Source organism: Pelophylax lessonae (assembly GCF_965119305.1).
Source record: "Pelophylax lessonae genome assembly, chromosome: 3".
Taxonomy (NCBI): Eukaryota; Metazoa; Chordata; class Amphibia; order Anura; family Ranidae; genus Pelophylax; species Pelophylax lessonae.
In genome coordinates, this window is record NC_138770.1 from 599,672,573 (window position 1) to 599,690,498 (window position 17,926).

Below are 17,926 nucleotides of genomic sequence, written 5' to 3' on the forward strand. Positions count from 1 at the left end.
ACCACAGAGACATACGACCCTACATAGCAGGATCGTATGATTTCTGCAGTTACACCAGGGAGATCATTAGCCGCCTGCCTTTCTCCCTCTGCAGCGGGAGATCGCAAGTGAGCGGCGGGATACCTAAGCCACCGGTCACTCGCGCAGGGATGTCAGGGAACGAGCGGGGGCGGAAGCGCGCCTCCGGCGGTGCGTGCTCGCCCCCAAGAGGCTCGTGGGCGAGCCCCAAGGAGGGGCTGACTGTCGCCGTATATAGTCATGCGGCGGTCGGCAAGTGGTTGAAGAATTTTAAAAAAACTAAACAGTAAAGTTGGCAGAATTTTTTTGTATAATGTGAAAGATGATGTTATGATGAGAATCGTGATCTTTATTCTAAACAAAAAAATTGTGATTCTCATTTTATCCAGAATCGTGCAGCTCTACTGTGGATCATCCTATTTCAAAACCATGGACATTAAGTTGGTTGTAAAACCTTACATATACCCAGTGAAGTGTCTGGCCTTAGGTGATATACAGAGATGAAACAAATCCTTCTACATAAATTGTACCAGTCTATCTGTAGCTGTCTCCCCCCCTACAACCATTTAAAGAGCAGAAATTACACTGGGATCTCCAAGCTCTGAAAAGCAAGGGGTGGAGAGCTGAAGCTACATTAGTGAGGAGAGTTCAAGGAGCTGATTGGAGGGAAGGGACCCCCCAACACTTAACACAGTCTATGGCAAAATGCAGCTAACCTGCAGGAAAGCCACAGCTGCACTGCACTGCACCCAGGGTGTGGGTAAACTGCAGCGCATCAGTGTGAAAACAGCCTTAGGCCCATTTCACACGATTGGTCGGACCCAATCAGACCCTCGATTCAACTCTCTGTGACAACAGAAAGCTGTGATTCTGTGTTCCTGCTAAGCAGGAACACGGATCTCTGCCTTCCCACAGTACAAGCACCTCCCCCACAGTTAGTAAGCACTCCCTTGGAACACATTTAACCCTTTGATTGCCCTTGATGTTAACCACTTCCCTGCCAGTGTCATTAGATGAGTGACAGTGCACGTTTTTGGTACTGAATACTGTAATAATGTCAACGGTCCCCAAAAAATGTTACTTAGCATCCGATATGTCAGTCGCAATGTCACAGTCCCGCTATAAGTCACTGATCGCCGTCATTACTAGTAAAAAAAAAAAAAATCCATAAATCTATCCCATAGTTTGTAGATGCTATAATGTTTGTGCAAACCAATTAATACACGCTTAGAGCAGGTTCACACGGAGGCGATCCGACTTCGGGGGGCGACCTGTGAAGTCGCATGCACCACTGTGCACCACGACTTCGGCGCGACTTGCAGGGACTTCACATAATGGAAGTCTATGCAAGTCGCTCCCAGGTCGCCCCAAAGTAGTACAGGACCCTTTTTCTTGTGTCGCTCCTATTAGAACGGGTCCTGTACTACTCAATGGACCGCGACCTACCGAGACTTGTCAGGCTGACAAGTCGCCTGACAAGTCGCGCTAGTCTGAATGGGCTCTTATTGGGATTTGTTTTACCAAAAATATGTAGCAGAATACATATTGGATTGGCCTAAATTGACAAGAAAATTAAATTTTTAAAATTTTTTTTTTTTTAATTGGATGTGTTTTATAGCAGATAGTAAGACATTTTTTTTTATTCAAAATTGTCGGCCTTTTTTTGTTTATGGCGCAAAAAAAAAAATGCAGAGGTGATCAAATACAACCAAAAGAAAGCTCTATTTATGGGGAAAAAAAAGGACATACATTTTATTTGGGTACAGCGCCACACGACCACGCAATTGTCAGTTAAAGTAACATAGTGCCGTATCGCAAAGAATTGCCTGGTCACGAAGGGGGGTAAACCTTCCTGAGCTTAAGTGGTTAATATAGAGTTGGCTCTCCTTTGCAGCTAATATAATCTTCACTCTTCTGAAAAGGCTTTACATGAGGTTTTGGAGTGTGTCTTTGGAAATTGTTTCCAATTTAACCAAAAAAGCATTTGTACAATCAGTTACTGATGTTGGATGAGAAGACCTGGCCTGTAATTAGCTTTCCAGTTCAAATGTGTTCCTTAAGATTGAGGTCATGACTATGTACACTGAAGGCCCTCCACACAAAACTAGCCAAACCATGTCTTTATGGAGCGGGCTTTGTGTACAGCGGGACAGTCAGACTGGAATAGAAAAGGGCCTTTCCCAAACAGTTACCGCAATTGTCTAAAATGTCTTTGTATGTTGTACCATTAACAGTACCCTACCTGAACTGGTGATGTGCCCACATACTTATGATCATATAGTGTACATCAATGACTTATTGAAAGTTCTTGTATTTTTATTCAGCTGAAAATTACAAATTAAGTAGCTCCCTAATTTGATTTATGGTCTTTTCTGGGGAATTCATGGACAATTAAGGCAAAAGTTTCAGAAATAAGAGATGGTTGTCACAGGGTAGGCTGCTGCTGCATAGTTTCCGGAGGAGCAGCCATGCCATGAGCCTCCATTGGCATATATATATATATATATATATATATATATAGAGAGAGAGAGAGAGAGAGATTCATACATTGTAATATACATACTATAATATCTCTTGGTCTCCTCCACAATACGTTACTTGTGTTGATATCAAGCTCATTTCCAGATCCAATGCTGTTAGGATTAGGGGGAAAGGCTTCGTCAACAAACAGAGTTCCCGTCTTCAGATGCCAATCTCTCAGGGTATAAAAATCCTGATTGAACAACTTGCGTGGATTATCCAGGGTGCCATTCCTAACCTGGACCCTCGGCTGAAGACCAGATTTAGAAGTGTTCATAGCAACACTGAGAAAAAACAATATAGTGTATCAGTTTTACATACGAGTTCTGCTGTCAATAAAGATATTACCCAGAAAGTTTCATAAATAGATATTAGAATGAGATGGAGTATCACTCTCTAATAAACATATCACACCATGCGGACATATCTACTATCTATCACTGGACTCCCTGGAGTGCATTTACTAAAGGCAAATAAGCTGTTCACTTTGCAAGGGAATTTGCAATTTGCAAGGCCATTTCCCTATAGCTTAGTGAATGTGGAGAAGCTTTTCTGACTTCCATCATCCAAAAATGTACAAGCAAAAATATGGTTCCTTTTATTTTCCCTGCACATTAATGTGTATTATTTGCAAAGTGAATTTTAACTGCATTATCTAAGCTAAGGGAAAGTCCTTGTGCAAAGTGAACAATCTATTTGCCTTTAGTAAGTCAATCCCATTGCATGCAGAATGGTTGAGTACCTCTCTTGCTCTTTTTTTCCCCCTTTTCTCTTGCTATCCCTTCTGTTTCCCATCCCTGTTTCATGCATTTAAGTACAGATATCCTTTATTAGTTGAGCCAAATACATTTTAACATTGACCAGTGGTTGTGGTTTCTTTCTTGCCTGGGGGCAGTGAAGGTGGTCCATAGCCAAGGTGGTCTGAAGGGCTTTGTCAGCCTGGGTTCAGGTAAATAACTTTTGAGAGGATACGGTTGAATGGTAGTTGCGGATATTTGAAGCTGTTGATGAGGAAAAAGAGGGTGTAGGAGGATGATCTTCATCCTGGCACAATCTTACTATATGAAGTGCTGGTTAAGAGGGCAACAAGGGACACAAAATAAGAGGTCCAATCTATTAATAGCACTTTATTACATAAAGAATTAAGTTCCCCCACCTTGACAAAAGCCTGTTTTGGCTATGGGACAGGAAATGAAGGTAAATCTCCACAATGGGACAAAGATGGCAAAAATAAATCTTACAGGGATTTTTATTAGGGATAGACCGATTATCGACAAGGCCGATATGCACTTTCCCTGATATATCGGCCCCCGGAACTGGCCAATATTGCCGAAATCTTTGTGATGTCATTCTGCCTTTTTAGTCTGCCTCCCTCGTCTTGGACAGCCTCGTCTGGAGTCGGGACTAGTCTCGCGGGAGTGTATCACAGTCATACACCGACCCACAGCAGCCCGGTGCCAGCCAGCCACCCACAGGCACTGTACCAGCCAGCCACAGGCACTGTACCAGCGAGCCAGCCATAGGCACTGTACCAGCCAGCCAGCCACCCACAGGCCCTGTACCAACCAGCCAGCCACCCACAGGCCCTGTACCTGACAGCCAGAGGCACTGTACCAGCCAGCCAGCCACAGGCCCTGTACCAGACAGCCAGCCACCCACAGGCCATGTACCAGCCAGCCGCAGGCACTGTACCAGCCAGCCAGCCACCCACAGGCCCTGTACCAGCCAGCCAGCGACCCACAGGCCATGTACCAGCCACCCACAGGCCCTGTACCAGCCAGCCACCCACAGGCCCTGTACCAGCCAGCCAGCCACCCACAGGCCATGTACCAGCCAGCCACAGGCACTGTACCAGCCAGCCAGCCACCCACAGGCCCTGTACCAGCCAGCCAGCCACCCGCAGGCCATGTACCAGCCAGCCACAGGCACTGTACCAGCCAGCGAGTCCACCCACCACAGGGTGCCAGCAAGCCAGCCATAAAGCATTAAACAAAAATTAACATGTTCAGTAGCAGATTTGTGTGAAAAATTGTCTTTATTTTTCAAAACTTTAAAAGTACAAAATATCAGCCCATATCGGCCGATACCGATACATTGTGACCAAAATATCGGTATCGGCCCTGAAATAAACCTATTGGTCTATCCCTAGTTTTAACCTTCCCTTACTCTATCCAAAATGAAAACGTTTTGCCTATAGTTCTACTTTAAAGGAATGTAAATCAGTGAACTTCTTTTATTTCCTCCCTGGTCTTATAAATATGCCACTGAAAGGGGTGATTACTTTTTCAGACGATAACTCCCTGTGCTCCCTGCCTGTGTTGCACGGTTATCAGTAAATTGTTCCATGGGATCTCTGAAGATTACAGAGCCCCTCTCCTGTATGTTGTGGAGCAGGGTTTCTTGAAGAACAAAGGGCTAGGTTTCTGTAGTCCTGTCCTTTTTCAGTCCTGATACAGTACAGTGAGTGAAAGTTGTCACTGTAAGAACACCATCCCAGTACTCTTCCGAACAGTAGTTAGTCATTTACTAATAGCTGCCCAAATGGCTTTTACTGGTCATTGGAAATCCATAAAAGCTCCTAATCTTTCAGAAGTAATTAGTAGAGTAAATACTCATTTATGTATATGAAAAATTATTTGCCCATAGCACTCTGACTTTGGAGGCTTTTCAGACTAAAAGGTCAATATGGTCACAAGTGTCACTTTCCTAGCTAGTGAATTGAGGTTATTTCATAATCCATCCTTTGAATGAAGCATCCTTACAATTAGTGCTGGGACAAGGTCATCTAGTGCCACGGGCAAAGATGCCTACAGGCGCCTCCCCCCCCCCAAAAAAAAAGAAATGTGTCAGCAAAAATCCCATCCCTCACCCCCCCCAAAATTGAGCACTAATCTGCATGCTTATCCCCAAGCATAAATTACCATTGGAAATCAAAATTCTCCCCAAATAAAAACTCCCCCTCTTCCGGTACAACTAACCCCCCCCCCCCCCACTGCTGAAATCCCCAACCGCCATCTCCCTCATATCCTCTAGCATAAATCATTCCAAACCCCACCCAAATGTCCCCTCCTAGCACCAGTCCCCACTCCCAAATCCTCCCTCCTAGCACAAACCCCCCTCCACAAATTGTATGCTACTGCCACCCCCAAATTTCCTCTTCACAGTGCAAATCCTCTCCCACTCAATCCTCCCTCCAACCTCACCCCCCCACCCCCCCCCCAGTACTAATCATCTTCTCCGTCCCCCTCCTAGCACAAATACTCTCAACCTCAGCACAAATCTTTGTTACTCTGAAACTGCTGTCACTAGTTCTGCCAGCTTGTAGGTAGGAACTCTCCATGCAGCGCCCCACCACCACCTCACATGATACCACTGTGCCCAGGGCAGCCTTTCCTCCTGCCCACCCCTTGTCCCACCCTCCTTCTGGTGGTGGATAAGTTTAGTTTGTGGTGGAGTTTTTTCTTCTTTATATTTATATTTTCGTGTTGTGGAGTTTTTTCTTCTTTATATTTATATTTTCGTGTTGTTTCTTATTCGTCTGGCGTGTGAACTTCTCTGTTGTTCTAAGGTTCTTTGCGTACACCTGTACTCTATATAAACTGTTGGTTTCTTTTTATTTTTCTGCGATTGCCGCCGGGCACCCATGATCGCTCCCCGCTGAGAGAGAAGGACGGTCTACTGTTGTAAACACAGCGGACCGTTGTTCTCTCTTAAATGAACACAGAGCGCCTGTGATCCTCCTATATAGGATCACAGGTCTCAGTGATCATTTCACAAGCCCCTCCCCCGTACAGTTAGAAAAAACTTCCCTAGGCTCACACTTAACCCTTTGATCACCCTTGGGTTAACCCCTTCCCTGCCAGCATCATTAATACAGTAACCATGCGTATTTTTAGCACTGATTACTGTAGTAATGTCACTGGTCCCCCCAAAAGTGTCAAAAATGTCAGTTAGGGGTCTGATCTGTCTGCCACAATGTCGCAGTACCGCTAAAAATCACAGATCGCCGCCATTACTACTACTAAAAAAAAAAAAAAAATTACATAAATCTCTACCCTAGTTTGTAGATGCGATAACTTTTGTGCAAAACAATTAAAAAACGCTTTGTAGGATTTTTTTGTTACCAAAAATATGTAGCAGAAATTGGCCTAAAAGGATGAAAAAGTCTGATTGTTAAATTTATTTTTTTGGAATGTTATATAGCAGAAAGTGTCGCTCTTTGTTTGTTTATAGCGCAAAAAATAAAAATCACACAAGTGATCAAGAACCACCAAAAGAAAGCTCTATTGGTGGGAAAAAAAAGGACATCAATTTTATTTGGGTGCACACACACCGCGCAATTGTCCGTTAAAGTAACTCAGTGCCGAATCGCAAAAAATGGCCTGGTGATTAAGGTGGCAAGGTCCAGAAGTGGTTAAAAAACATTTTTTGATCACTTTTATTCCTAAGTTGAGTACAAAAATACTCCCTCTTCTCTTTTTCTCTCTCTTTCTCCCTCCCTTTCATCAGCTTTATCATTCAAAACAACTCCAAAAACTTGTGAAAACGAATTCTGCAGTGTACAACAGAGAAACTTCTTTATATACTACAAAGTTTTTACTGATTTCAGACACCAAAGCCTCCCTTCGGGGCATACTACTTAGTGCTGAACCGATTACATTCTTTTCTGAAAACTCACTAAACAGGAAGAGTCGTGATCATTGACTATCTGCTACAAACTTCAATATTTCATCTTTACAACAATAAATATTGCTACAAATGGCAAAAGGACATGAAACAACAGCTACAATACTTAGTTTGATTAAAAAAAAAACAAAAAAACTTGCAGATCTTAAATAATTTAAGATTTCTTGTTGTTAGCTTTGTTAGCAGTAAACCATTTACAATCAAACTTTCATGAATGCGCGATAACATCTATGAAGATAATGTACAGTATTTTTAACCACTTCTCGCCCAAGGACATCATATGATCCTGGTCTGGATTTTTTTTTTTCCAAAATATCTTTATTGAGGTGGTCTGGATTTTAAGTGGAGATATATATAAAAGTGATCAAAAAATATAAATATTTTAAAGTGCCCCATCCCCTCATGCTCACGCAGAAGTGACGCATACGTAGGTTGCTCCCGCATATGTAAACACCGTTTAAACCACACATGTGAGGTATCGCCGCAAACGTTAGAGCGAGTGCAATAATTCTAGCACAAGACCTCTTCTGTGACTCTAAACTGGTAACCTGTGAAATTTTTTAAAAATTAGCCTATGGAGATATTTAAGTACAGAAGTTTGGCACCATTCAACGAGTGTGCACAATTTTAAAGCGTGGTATGTTAGGTATCTATTTATTCGATGTAACATCATCTTTTACATTTTCCCAAAAATAAAAAATTGCAAAGACTGCCATTTTATTCCCTAGGGTCCCTGCTAATATATATATATATATATATATATATATATATATATATATATATATATATATATATATATATAATGTTTGGGAGTTCTGAGTAATTTTCAAGCTAAAAAATGATGATTTTTACATGTAGGAGAGGAATGTCAGAATTAGCCTGGTAGTGAAGTGGTTAATAATTTTCTTTTTGTCTTTAATTATTATTTTCAGCACTTAAAAGAAACTTAAAGAAATGTAAAAAAATATTTAATTCTATGCTAAAATACATATATTTACTAGCATAATTATCACATGTATAATATTGCCTCCCCCCTCCGTTACTACATTTGGAACCTTTCGGATGGAAGGGGGGAGTGGTTACCTGGTTTTGACAAGTACCTGCACCTACTTCCTGCTCTGTTAGCCGCAGAAAAGTGAGCCGAAAGTTCGTGCCCCTTACCCCCCCCCCCGCAGCCGGCCCATTCACAGAGCGCAGCACAATTTGTGCATGTGCAGTAGGGAACCGGCTGTTAAACCGCAAGGCTTCACTGCCAGTTTCCCTTAAGCAAGATGGCGGCGCCAGAACCCGAGAGCTGATTCAAGAATCTGCTCGGGTGAGAACACCGCTGGATGCCTGGACAGGTAAGTGCCCTAACAGTAAAAGTCAGCAGCAGTATTAATTTTAATTTTAATTGTTTTTCTCTGGGGGGGGGGGGGTGGTCAGAACTCTTCATAACATATTTAACATATGCAAAATATTGCATGTAATTTAATAATTTTTATTAACTGCAGATCTAAGATCCTTTTCATGTGTGTACCTAGCTAATTCTAACTGCTCGTTAGTTGTTTACAGAGTGCAATAGCTCAGAAAGAAATTACACATGCCTGAAAACTTAAAAAGATTACTCCCCCACTTATACCTTTCCACCCCTGTCCCCTACGACTATATACAAACGTTAACTAAGAGAGAGAAACATTCTGAACGCAAACAGCTTCTGCTGTGCTATCTCATTAGAAAATACCAGTATTCATTTTAAAATAAATATTTTATGTAAATAGTAAACAAAAATATAAATTATTAGTTTAAAAATTTAGGCTCGGTTCACACTGGGGCGGCACGACTCTGTACTACTTCGGGGGCGACTTGTGCATTCCCATGCACCACGACTTTGGAGCGCCTTGCATGGACTTCACATAATGGAAGTCTATGCAAGTCGCTCTGAGGTCGCCCCGAAGTAGTACAGGACCATTTTTCTAAGTCGGAGCGACTTGTGTCGCTCCTAATAGAACGGGTTCTGTAGCAGTCAATGGACCGCGAGGGAGTGCGACTTGTCAGGCTGACAAGTCGCCTGACAAGTCGCGCTAGTGTGAATCGAGTCTAAAACTTAAAGAGGTTGTAAACTTGTTTAAAAACTTTTTTTTTTTTTTACAACCTGCAAGAGAAAGACATAATGAGCTAGTATGCATCGCATACTAGCTCATTATGAAATACTTACCTTAGAACGAGCCCCCGCCGTGCCGCTCTCTTACCTGTATGACGGGCGACATGACATGTCGCTCGTCTTCCGGGATCGCGGCATCCGGTCATCTGATTGGCCGGAGCCGCGGTGACGTCACTCCCGCGCACGCGCGCGGGAGCCGACGGTCACGGCACGGGGCTCTGAAGGAACGGCACGATCAGCCGTTCCTTCAGAGCGCATGCGCCAGTGACGTCACTGGCTGCATTAAAGGTAAATATCTCCTAAACGGTACATGTTTAGGAGATATTTACAGTACCTATAGGTAAGCCTTATCATAGGCTTACCTATAGGTACAACTTCCTGAGGAGGGTTTACTTCCTCTTTAAAGCTGAACTCTCTGCAAAAATAAATATTGATGCAGCTACTTATTTAAGAATGCAACATTAAATGTTTTATTTTTATGTAAATAGTGTAAGTACATGATTTTGATTTGGCATAAGCTTCTTAGGAAGACATACACGGTCTGAATCTCGGCCGGTTTAGCAGGAACTACTCAAGATTTGAACTGTGTATGGCAGGGGTCAAGTCCTGGGAAAAAAAACGTGGGAACTCACCCAGGATCCCCCCTCGACATTGCAAAAAAAGTACCTAAAATGCATGTATTCTGTGGTAAACAGTGCAAATATCAATATTTTAAATTATAAACATGTAGATAGTGCTAGATAGTGCTAGTCCACTGCATTCCCCTTTACATCAGAGTTCCCACTTACATCAGGATCTGCATCATTGCCCTTTACATCAGAGCTCCCCTTCACATCAGCGTCCACAGAGTTCCCCCTTGCACTGTAAGGGGGAATCCTGCAGATTGATGTAAAGGGGAATACCGGGAACTCTGATGTAGGGGGGACTCTGGTGACCAGAGACCCCCTTCCGCAGAGCGAATGCACTAAGGAAGGGGGGTGGGTCCTGATATAAAGAGGAACCTTTGTAGGTGGTGCAGGTTTTTAAGGATTTAATTAGATGGTGAGGAGCATCATAATGCTTCCTTGCCACCTAGCAAACACCCTCTGAAAAGTGATCCATTGTGGTTCACTCTTCAGAGGGCAACACTAGTGTACCCTAATTTACAGCAATGCCCCTCAGATATGTCACTCCAAATGTGCTTGGTATTAGTCCCAGTTCACATATATGCGATGCGGGAACCCTGCAAATCTACTGCGGGGTCCCGCATCGCATTTAACTCGCAGGCAGTTCACATTGCCATATACAAATTGCTGGGGCTGTCAATACAAAGTTAACCACATCCCCAGATCAGTTCGCATATCACAGTGCGAACTGTCAGTTGCAACACGAATCGGATCACATGGGTTTGAACACCCATGCTATCCGATCCTGGTGCAGACCCAAAAAAGGGTCCTGTGCGAGTTGTGTCCCAATGCGATTCGAATTCAGCCATGCAATCTGTATGGCTGAATTTGCATCGCACACACATCACATGTTATTTGCACAGCAGTGCGCTGCACATCACATGTGAGGTCTGTCATTGCATATATGTGATATGTCAGAGACTGAGGACGTGATATAAAAGATGGTCAGAGACTGCTAAAGAGCACTGGGGGGGGGGCTAAAGGGCATGGGGGGTAAAAGAGCAGGGGGGGGTTAAAGAGCACTGGTGAGGTTAAGAGCATGGGGGGTTAAGAGCACTGAGGGGGGGGCGCTAAAGAGCAGGAGGGGGCTAAGACACTGGGTGGGTTAAGAGCACTGGGGTGGGGCTAAAGAGCGCACTGGGAGGAGGGGCTAGAGAGCACTGGGGGGGGGCAGCAAAATAAGTTGTATAGGAGGGGGATGGGGCCACTGCATAAAGAGGAATTGATCTTTCCATATTCCTCCTTCAGCCGCCGAATATGGAAAGATCAATTCCATAAAGATCAATTCCTCTTTATGCAGCTGCCCCATCCCCCTCCTATCCAGCACACAGGAGGCTGCACAGCATGACAGCAGGCACTTACCTTCTTCCCGCCGCCGCCGCACCCCCTGCGAGCAGCGCGGACTGAAGGAGCTGTCACAGTGGCACTGCAGCTTCCTTCACACAGAGAGGCGGCCCGGCATCGCCGTGCAGGACACCGGTCTGACACCCGGCCCCCCGCCGCTGGTACGCCACTGCCCTGGACTGCCCACAGCGCCGGCCCGGCTCCCCTGTGTTCCATGGGAGATGGTAAAGTCAGTGGACTATTTTTTCAGTTTCGGGTAGGCGGATTAGTCCGCCACAGCGTTCCTAGCCTCTATTCACATGGAAGGCAGGTGACCAGGCTGGAGTTGAATAGCGCGCTGCGGTGGATTAATCCGCCTACCCGAAACTGATAAAATTGTCCACTGACTTTACCCGCTCCCGTGGAACGCAGGGGGGCCCGGAGACATTTTTTTCTGCACAGCGGGGGATTATGGTTCCCCCTTGACAGCGGCCCTGCCTGCAGGACGCGGCTGGCAATGGGAACGGCGTTCCTGCTGTGAAAAAAGTGCGGGGACGCCGTTCCCATGCATTCCTGCAGGACTCGAGCCCTGGTGTATGGGCAGGCTGAATGTACCAAGTTGATACAACCAGCATGCCAGGTTCTTCCTGCGATTATCTCTAGCAGCTGCTATAGCCACTAGCAATATTCACTGTCTCCTCCTGGCGGGGATGGTTTTCCGCGACCCCCCTCCCCCTGCCGGGAGAAGACAATGGCTCGGCAGGGGGTATTCCCGCATCAACACTGTCTGTGACCCATGGTTACAGGAAAGAAATTTGCACCATGTATGGTTGGGCTTACAGCCATTGAACAGCAGAAGCAGAACTTGGGGAAGGAGAAGCAGCATGAGGAGCGAACCGGTTGTGGAGAACAGAAGGAAGGAAGAGAAAAGGAAGGAGATAGATAGATAGATAGATAGACAGACAGACAGACAGACAGACAGACAGACAGACAGACAGACAGACAGACAGACAGACAGACAGACAGACAGACAGACGCATGGTATATGTAAAGCTTCTTTTACATTTTGCGTCTGCTGGTTATTTCATATACAGTGTAGCACCCTCCTAGATAGGTGCTAGGAAGGAGAATACTTTGCTCTGCCTGCTTAACAGGGGAGCGGCAGGTAAATCATAGTCTGCTCCATCTGCTTATCAGGGGAGTCTGATCAGTAGTTCTGCCTGTTGCTTGTGTTCATGTGTGATTCATCTGGTCTGAGGGAGTGTCCCCACTGTATCCAATAGGGGAGCCTGTTGGACAGTGGAGGAAACCCAGACAGTGACATACAGACTTTTATGACTATCCAAGTGGGTTGGCATGAACAGTGGTGCATCCTGGGATATGTTATAAAAGCCAAGGGCACATGTGACAGGGTGTCTTTGGGCGGGAAGCCAGGTTCCAGGAGGAGGATGACAGCTGTCTCTCCTCCTGTCTGATGTGGAAGGTGGTCGCAGGCGGTCGGCCTAGTGAGCCAATAGTGTAGTACTGAGCCAGGAAGCTGAGAAGTGGAGTTGAGGCAGAAGCAATCTTGGGAAAAACAGTGTCCGTAAGTACCGGGAAGCCTGCCAGGGGTCTGCCCAGGAAGGGGGGCCGCTCCAGTGGAGTGTCAGTGGACAGAAGTTCAGCACACACAGCAAGTGAGAAAGGGTGTGCCAAGTTAGACCCTGAAGAGTAACTTAAACAGGATCATACTTTCTATCTTCACTTCAGTGGCAAGGTGAAGCAGCGGCCTTGCCGCACACATTACGGTTAGTGTCCTCAGAATTGTGCATAGTTCATAGTTGGAGTATCCCACTCATCCCTTCTCCTATCCCAGTTCTAAATAAAATACAAAAAAAACAACATCCGCTGGATTGATTATTGACTGAGCCAAGGACTTGAAATGCTATTTGTCTGCTATCAGTTGCTAAGGGTAACCCAGGGGAATCCAGAAAGTGCAATTCTCAGCAGTCCTCTAGGGGGGCAGTGCTACAACTGTATATAAAGCTGGTGAAAAGGTACGATTTTACCTAACTAGTCCTGGAAGTCCCTGTGTATGTCCCTCTACTACTTTGTCTTTGTGAGATAGTCTTCTAAAGTTCACCTTACAATTTCACTACCCTTTTATGTATAGGATTATTACAGGATAACTCTGGATTCTGCAACAAATTACCTACTATATCTAAATATAATACTTACATTTTCCTTTCGTCTCTAGAGGACCGCAGAGTAGAAGTTCTAAGCTTTGCAGATGTATAGATATTCTGACTCCTCTGCAGATGTCTCAGTCTCAGGCTTGCCGGTAAAGAACACCCGGAGCTGTATGAACAGTCTGAAAAGGCTAGAGCTTACAATGAGGCTGCTACCTGATCACACAAGGGTACGTAATCCAGTGACAAAGCAGACACGCCAGAACAAGTTATAAACATCCCTCCGGCAACAATGCAAGCACAAAGTAGATATTTACTGAAATACAACTGAGGATAAAACAAGAAATGTGCAAGCACTAGAAGATGGTACTTTAATTAAAAATGACAGTTAAAAGTTTGGTTAGGATAAAAGGGGAAGGAAACAGAAACAGGCGGTAAAAAAACTAAAAACAAATAATAAAAGGCAGTGCCCATAAAAAAACAACATGTAGAAAATGTAAATGTGTAAATTAAACAAAAATAAACATAAAACAAAAGTTCTTATCTCTAAGTGCAATCTTGAAAAATCAATACATTAAGCAAAGTGTATCAGTGAGTAATCTAGGTGCAATCTTACCACTTACTGAATTGGAATTCCTCAAAATGAGCATCTAATTAACCCTTTTACTAACACCACCGGTTTTATGCACACTCCTGGGGGCTGCAGCCATCAGGAGTGTATGTACTCTCCACCAGCCAACTATCAGCTTTCTAATGAAAGTGACTCAGCAGCTGTCAAGCCGCCAATTGCTTTCTGTGGCCTCCAGGATGTGCCCCCTGCCCCGGGCACAACCTCCTCCCCATGTTTCATGGGCTCCACTGTACCACCTACGCGCTTGGGACCTGCAGGGTGGATGCTCTGGCTTCTGTTGTCACTTTCCCTGGTCCTTGTGGCCATAAAGAAGCTAAGGAAACACAAACTGTACTCCATAGGCTTTAATAGGAGGCAGGGAGGACATCAGGGATTTAAAAGACCCCTGATATCTCATTAAAGAGAACCTGTATGTGACAGGTACGTAATGGACACTGAGAATATGGTTTGATTACTTCAAATGGGACAGTAATATTTATCAACCATATATCTCAAGAAACATATGAAGACTGCTTCACACCGTCAGACTAATAGCAGATGCTAATATCATCAGCTCAAGCACCTGGCTTCCACACATCGTTGAATATGCTGATTTACTTACCTGTTATCTCCTGTGGATTCTGTGTTTACACTTATGATAATGTGTATTGTATTTCAGGAGCTCGAGAAAGGCAGTCTATTAGTTAATTTGCTTAGGTTGACTCATCTATTAGCTATGGGTGGAAAAGTAGAATACCTTTTGTGTTGGCTGTTCTTTAGATAATTAGTTCAGGTTAATGTTATTTCTGTACATAATTTCATCTGCATATAATAATGTAATCAGGCACCTGACCTGGTGGGGTAATCTGATCAGGAGGGGGATGTCCATCCTGTATATATTCGGTGTGAGTTTGTTCAATAAAGAAGTCACCCCCAGCATTCAGTCTCGACTAATGTCTGTGGGGAAAAGCTATACCTGCTTTGGATTATCGATATTGGGAAAGTCTCGTTTTTATTGCTAACGAGACCAGAGTTATTACAGCATAACTTGCTACTAGGGGGAAAAGGACATCTCTGGTGGCCAGACCCATGTTCCTACCTAGGTGTCTGCCACACTGTCCTTTTGTCCTCTAAAGTTTTAGTGAAAGTAAAAAAAAAAAAAAATTTCACCCAAGCACTTAACCTATCCAATCCCCTCACCCACAGAGACAAAGAGTCCATCCCATGCACGGGCAAACACAAACATAAATGCACCCATCGGTACACCTCCGAACAAAAACATTGCTTGCAATACACATTTTACATATAACTGCCCATGCTTCTAGGGCCACTATTCACGGTTAACACTAAAAGTGTCACCTATGGAAAAGAAAGGGTACTAAAGTTCATTGTTGTTTTGTAGGCACACACAAATTTACATCTTGAGTTGACATGTTGGGTATCTATTATGTTGGGTATCTATTTATTCAACACTACTTCTTCTTTTATATTTTATCAGAGCATTGGGTATTATATTGAGTCTGTGTGCCCCAAAATAAACTTAAAGTATTTTTATTGAATATTTGTGCTATTCAAACAAATATAATGAGACAAACTATCGCTATTTTATTCTCCAAGGTCTCTGCTTTAAAAAAATATATATTGTTTGGGGGTTTTAACTAATCTACAGTCCTAAAATTAGTTAAGGCTATTTTCACATTAGCCTACATGGTAAAATACAACATTTTACTGTGCAGTGCCAATTTTGACAGGGAGCAGTGTGTTTCGTGGTTCCATGTTTGCAGTTTCTGACCGCCACTTGTGCCATGCCCTCAGTTTCTGACTGCCCCTTGTGCTATGCCCTCAGTTTCTGACTGCCCCTTGTGCTATGCCCTCAGTTTCTGACCACCTCTTGTGCCATGCCCGCAGTCTCTGACCGCCCCTTGTGCCATGCCTGCAGTCTCTGACCGCCCCTTGTGCCAAGTCTGCAGTCTCTGACCGCCCCTTGTGCCATGCCCTCATTCTCTGACCGCCTCTTGTGCCATGCCCACAGTCTCTGACCACCCCCTATGCCATGCTTGCAGTCTCAGAACACCCCTTGTGCCATACCTTCAGTCTTTGACCGCCCCTTGTGCCATGCCCGCAGTTTTTGAATGACCCTTGTGCCATGCTTGCAGTCTCTGACTGCCCCTTGTGTCATGCCCACAGTCTCTGTCTGCCCCTTGTGCCATGCCTGCAGTCTCTGACCACTCCTTGTGCCATGCCTGCAGTCTCTGACCGCCCCTTGTGCCATGCCTGCAGTCAATGACCGCCCCCTGTGCCATGCCCCCAATCTCTGACCGCCCCTTGTGCCATGCCCGCAGTCTCTGACCACCCCTTGTGCCATGCTTGCAGTCTCTGACCGCCCCTTTTGCCATGCCCACAGTCTCTGACCACCCCTTGTGCCATGCTTTCAGTCTCTGACCACCCCTTGTGCCATGCTTACAGTCTCTGACCACCCCTTGTGCCATGCCTGCAGTCTCTGACCACCCCTTGTGCCATGCCTGCAGTCTCTAACCACCACTTGTGCCATGCCTGCAATCTCTAACCACCCCTTGTGCCATGCCCGCAGTCTCTGACCACCCCTTGTGCCATGCCCGCAGTCTCTGACTGCTCCTTGTGCCATGCACTGAGTTTCTGACCGCCCCCTGTGCCATGCTCGTAGTCTCTGACCGCCCCTTGTGCTATGTCCTCAGTTTCTGACCATCCCTTGTGCCATGCTCGCAGTCTCTGACTGCCCCTTGTGCCATGCCCTTAGTTTCTGACCCCCCCTTGTGCCATGCCCTCAGTCTCTAACCGCCCCTTATGTCATGCCCGCAGTCTCTGACTGCCCCTTGTGCCATGCCTGCAGTCTCTGACCACCTCTTGTGCCATGCTTGCAGTATTTGACTACCCCTTGTGCCATGCCTGCAGTCTTTGACCGCCCCTTGTGCCATGTCTGCAGTCTCTGTGTGCCCCTTGTGCCATGCCTGCAGTCTCTGACCACCCCTTGTGCCATGCCCACAGTCTCTGTCGGCCCCTTGTACCATGCCTGCAGTCTCTGACCGCCCCTTGTGCCATGCCTGCAGTCAATGACCGCCCCCTGTGCCATGCCCCCAGTCTCTGACCGCCCCTTGTGCCATGCCTGCAGTCAATGACCGCCCCCTGTGCCATGCCCCGAGTCTCTGACCGCCCCTTGTGCAATGACCGCAGTCTCTGACCACCCCTTGTGCCATGCATGCAGTTAATGACCGCCCCCTGTGCCATGCCTCCAGTCTCTGACCGCCCCTTGTGCCATGTCTGCAGTCAATGACCGCCCCCTGTTCCATGCCCCCAGTCTTTGACCGCCCCTTGTGCAATAAATAGTATAAAACTCCGCGCTAATGGTCTATTTGGATAAAAATGAGGATATGTATAAATATATAAAAGTATATAAAAAATGCGTTCCGAGCCTCGATCTCAAACAACCGGAAGTGATGCGACACGCTGTACGCGTTTCGTAGCAATACGTCTTCAGCAGCGTATTTATATACCCGCTCTATACCCCTGTGTGGGGTGGGTATTTCTGGTGAGTGCGCTATTTACTAGAGGGATCACCCAGCACCTCACCGCCCACCACGGGGTCACCCCTTATAGTTTGTTATAAGATAATCGTCACCTGCTATCAACATTGAACTTTGCTCATCATATTTGTATATATATCTCTTTACGGTCACCACACCTTTTTCATAGACACCAGCATCTATATTGGACTTTTTTATTGCTTTTTATTGGTTGCTATATACTCTGTTTGCAC

At 45.3% G+C, this 17,926-nt stretch overlaps 1 protein-coding gene across 1 annotated transcript in view; it reads right to left on the reverse strand.

Moving 5' to 3' along the window:
- The window catches only part of LOC309550632 (calpain-13-like), a gene marked incomplete at its 5' end in the record, with an annotated part of 108,343 nt that overhangs the window by 78,294 nt on the left and 12,123 nt on the right, over window positions 1–17,926 (reverse strand). Inside the window, one exon of the mRNA XM_082250970.1 lies at window positions 2,582–2,822. Coding sequence (XP_082107096.1) covers window positions 2,582–2,822 — 241 coding nt within the window. The remainder of the gene's footprint in view (window positions 1–2,581; window positions 2,823–17,926) is intronic.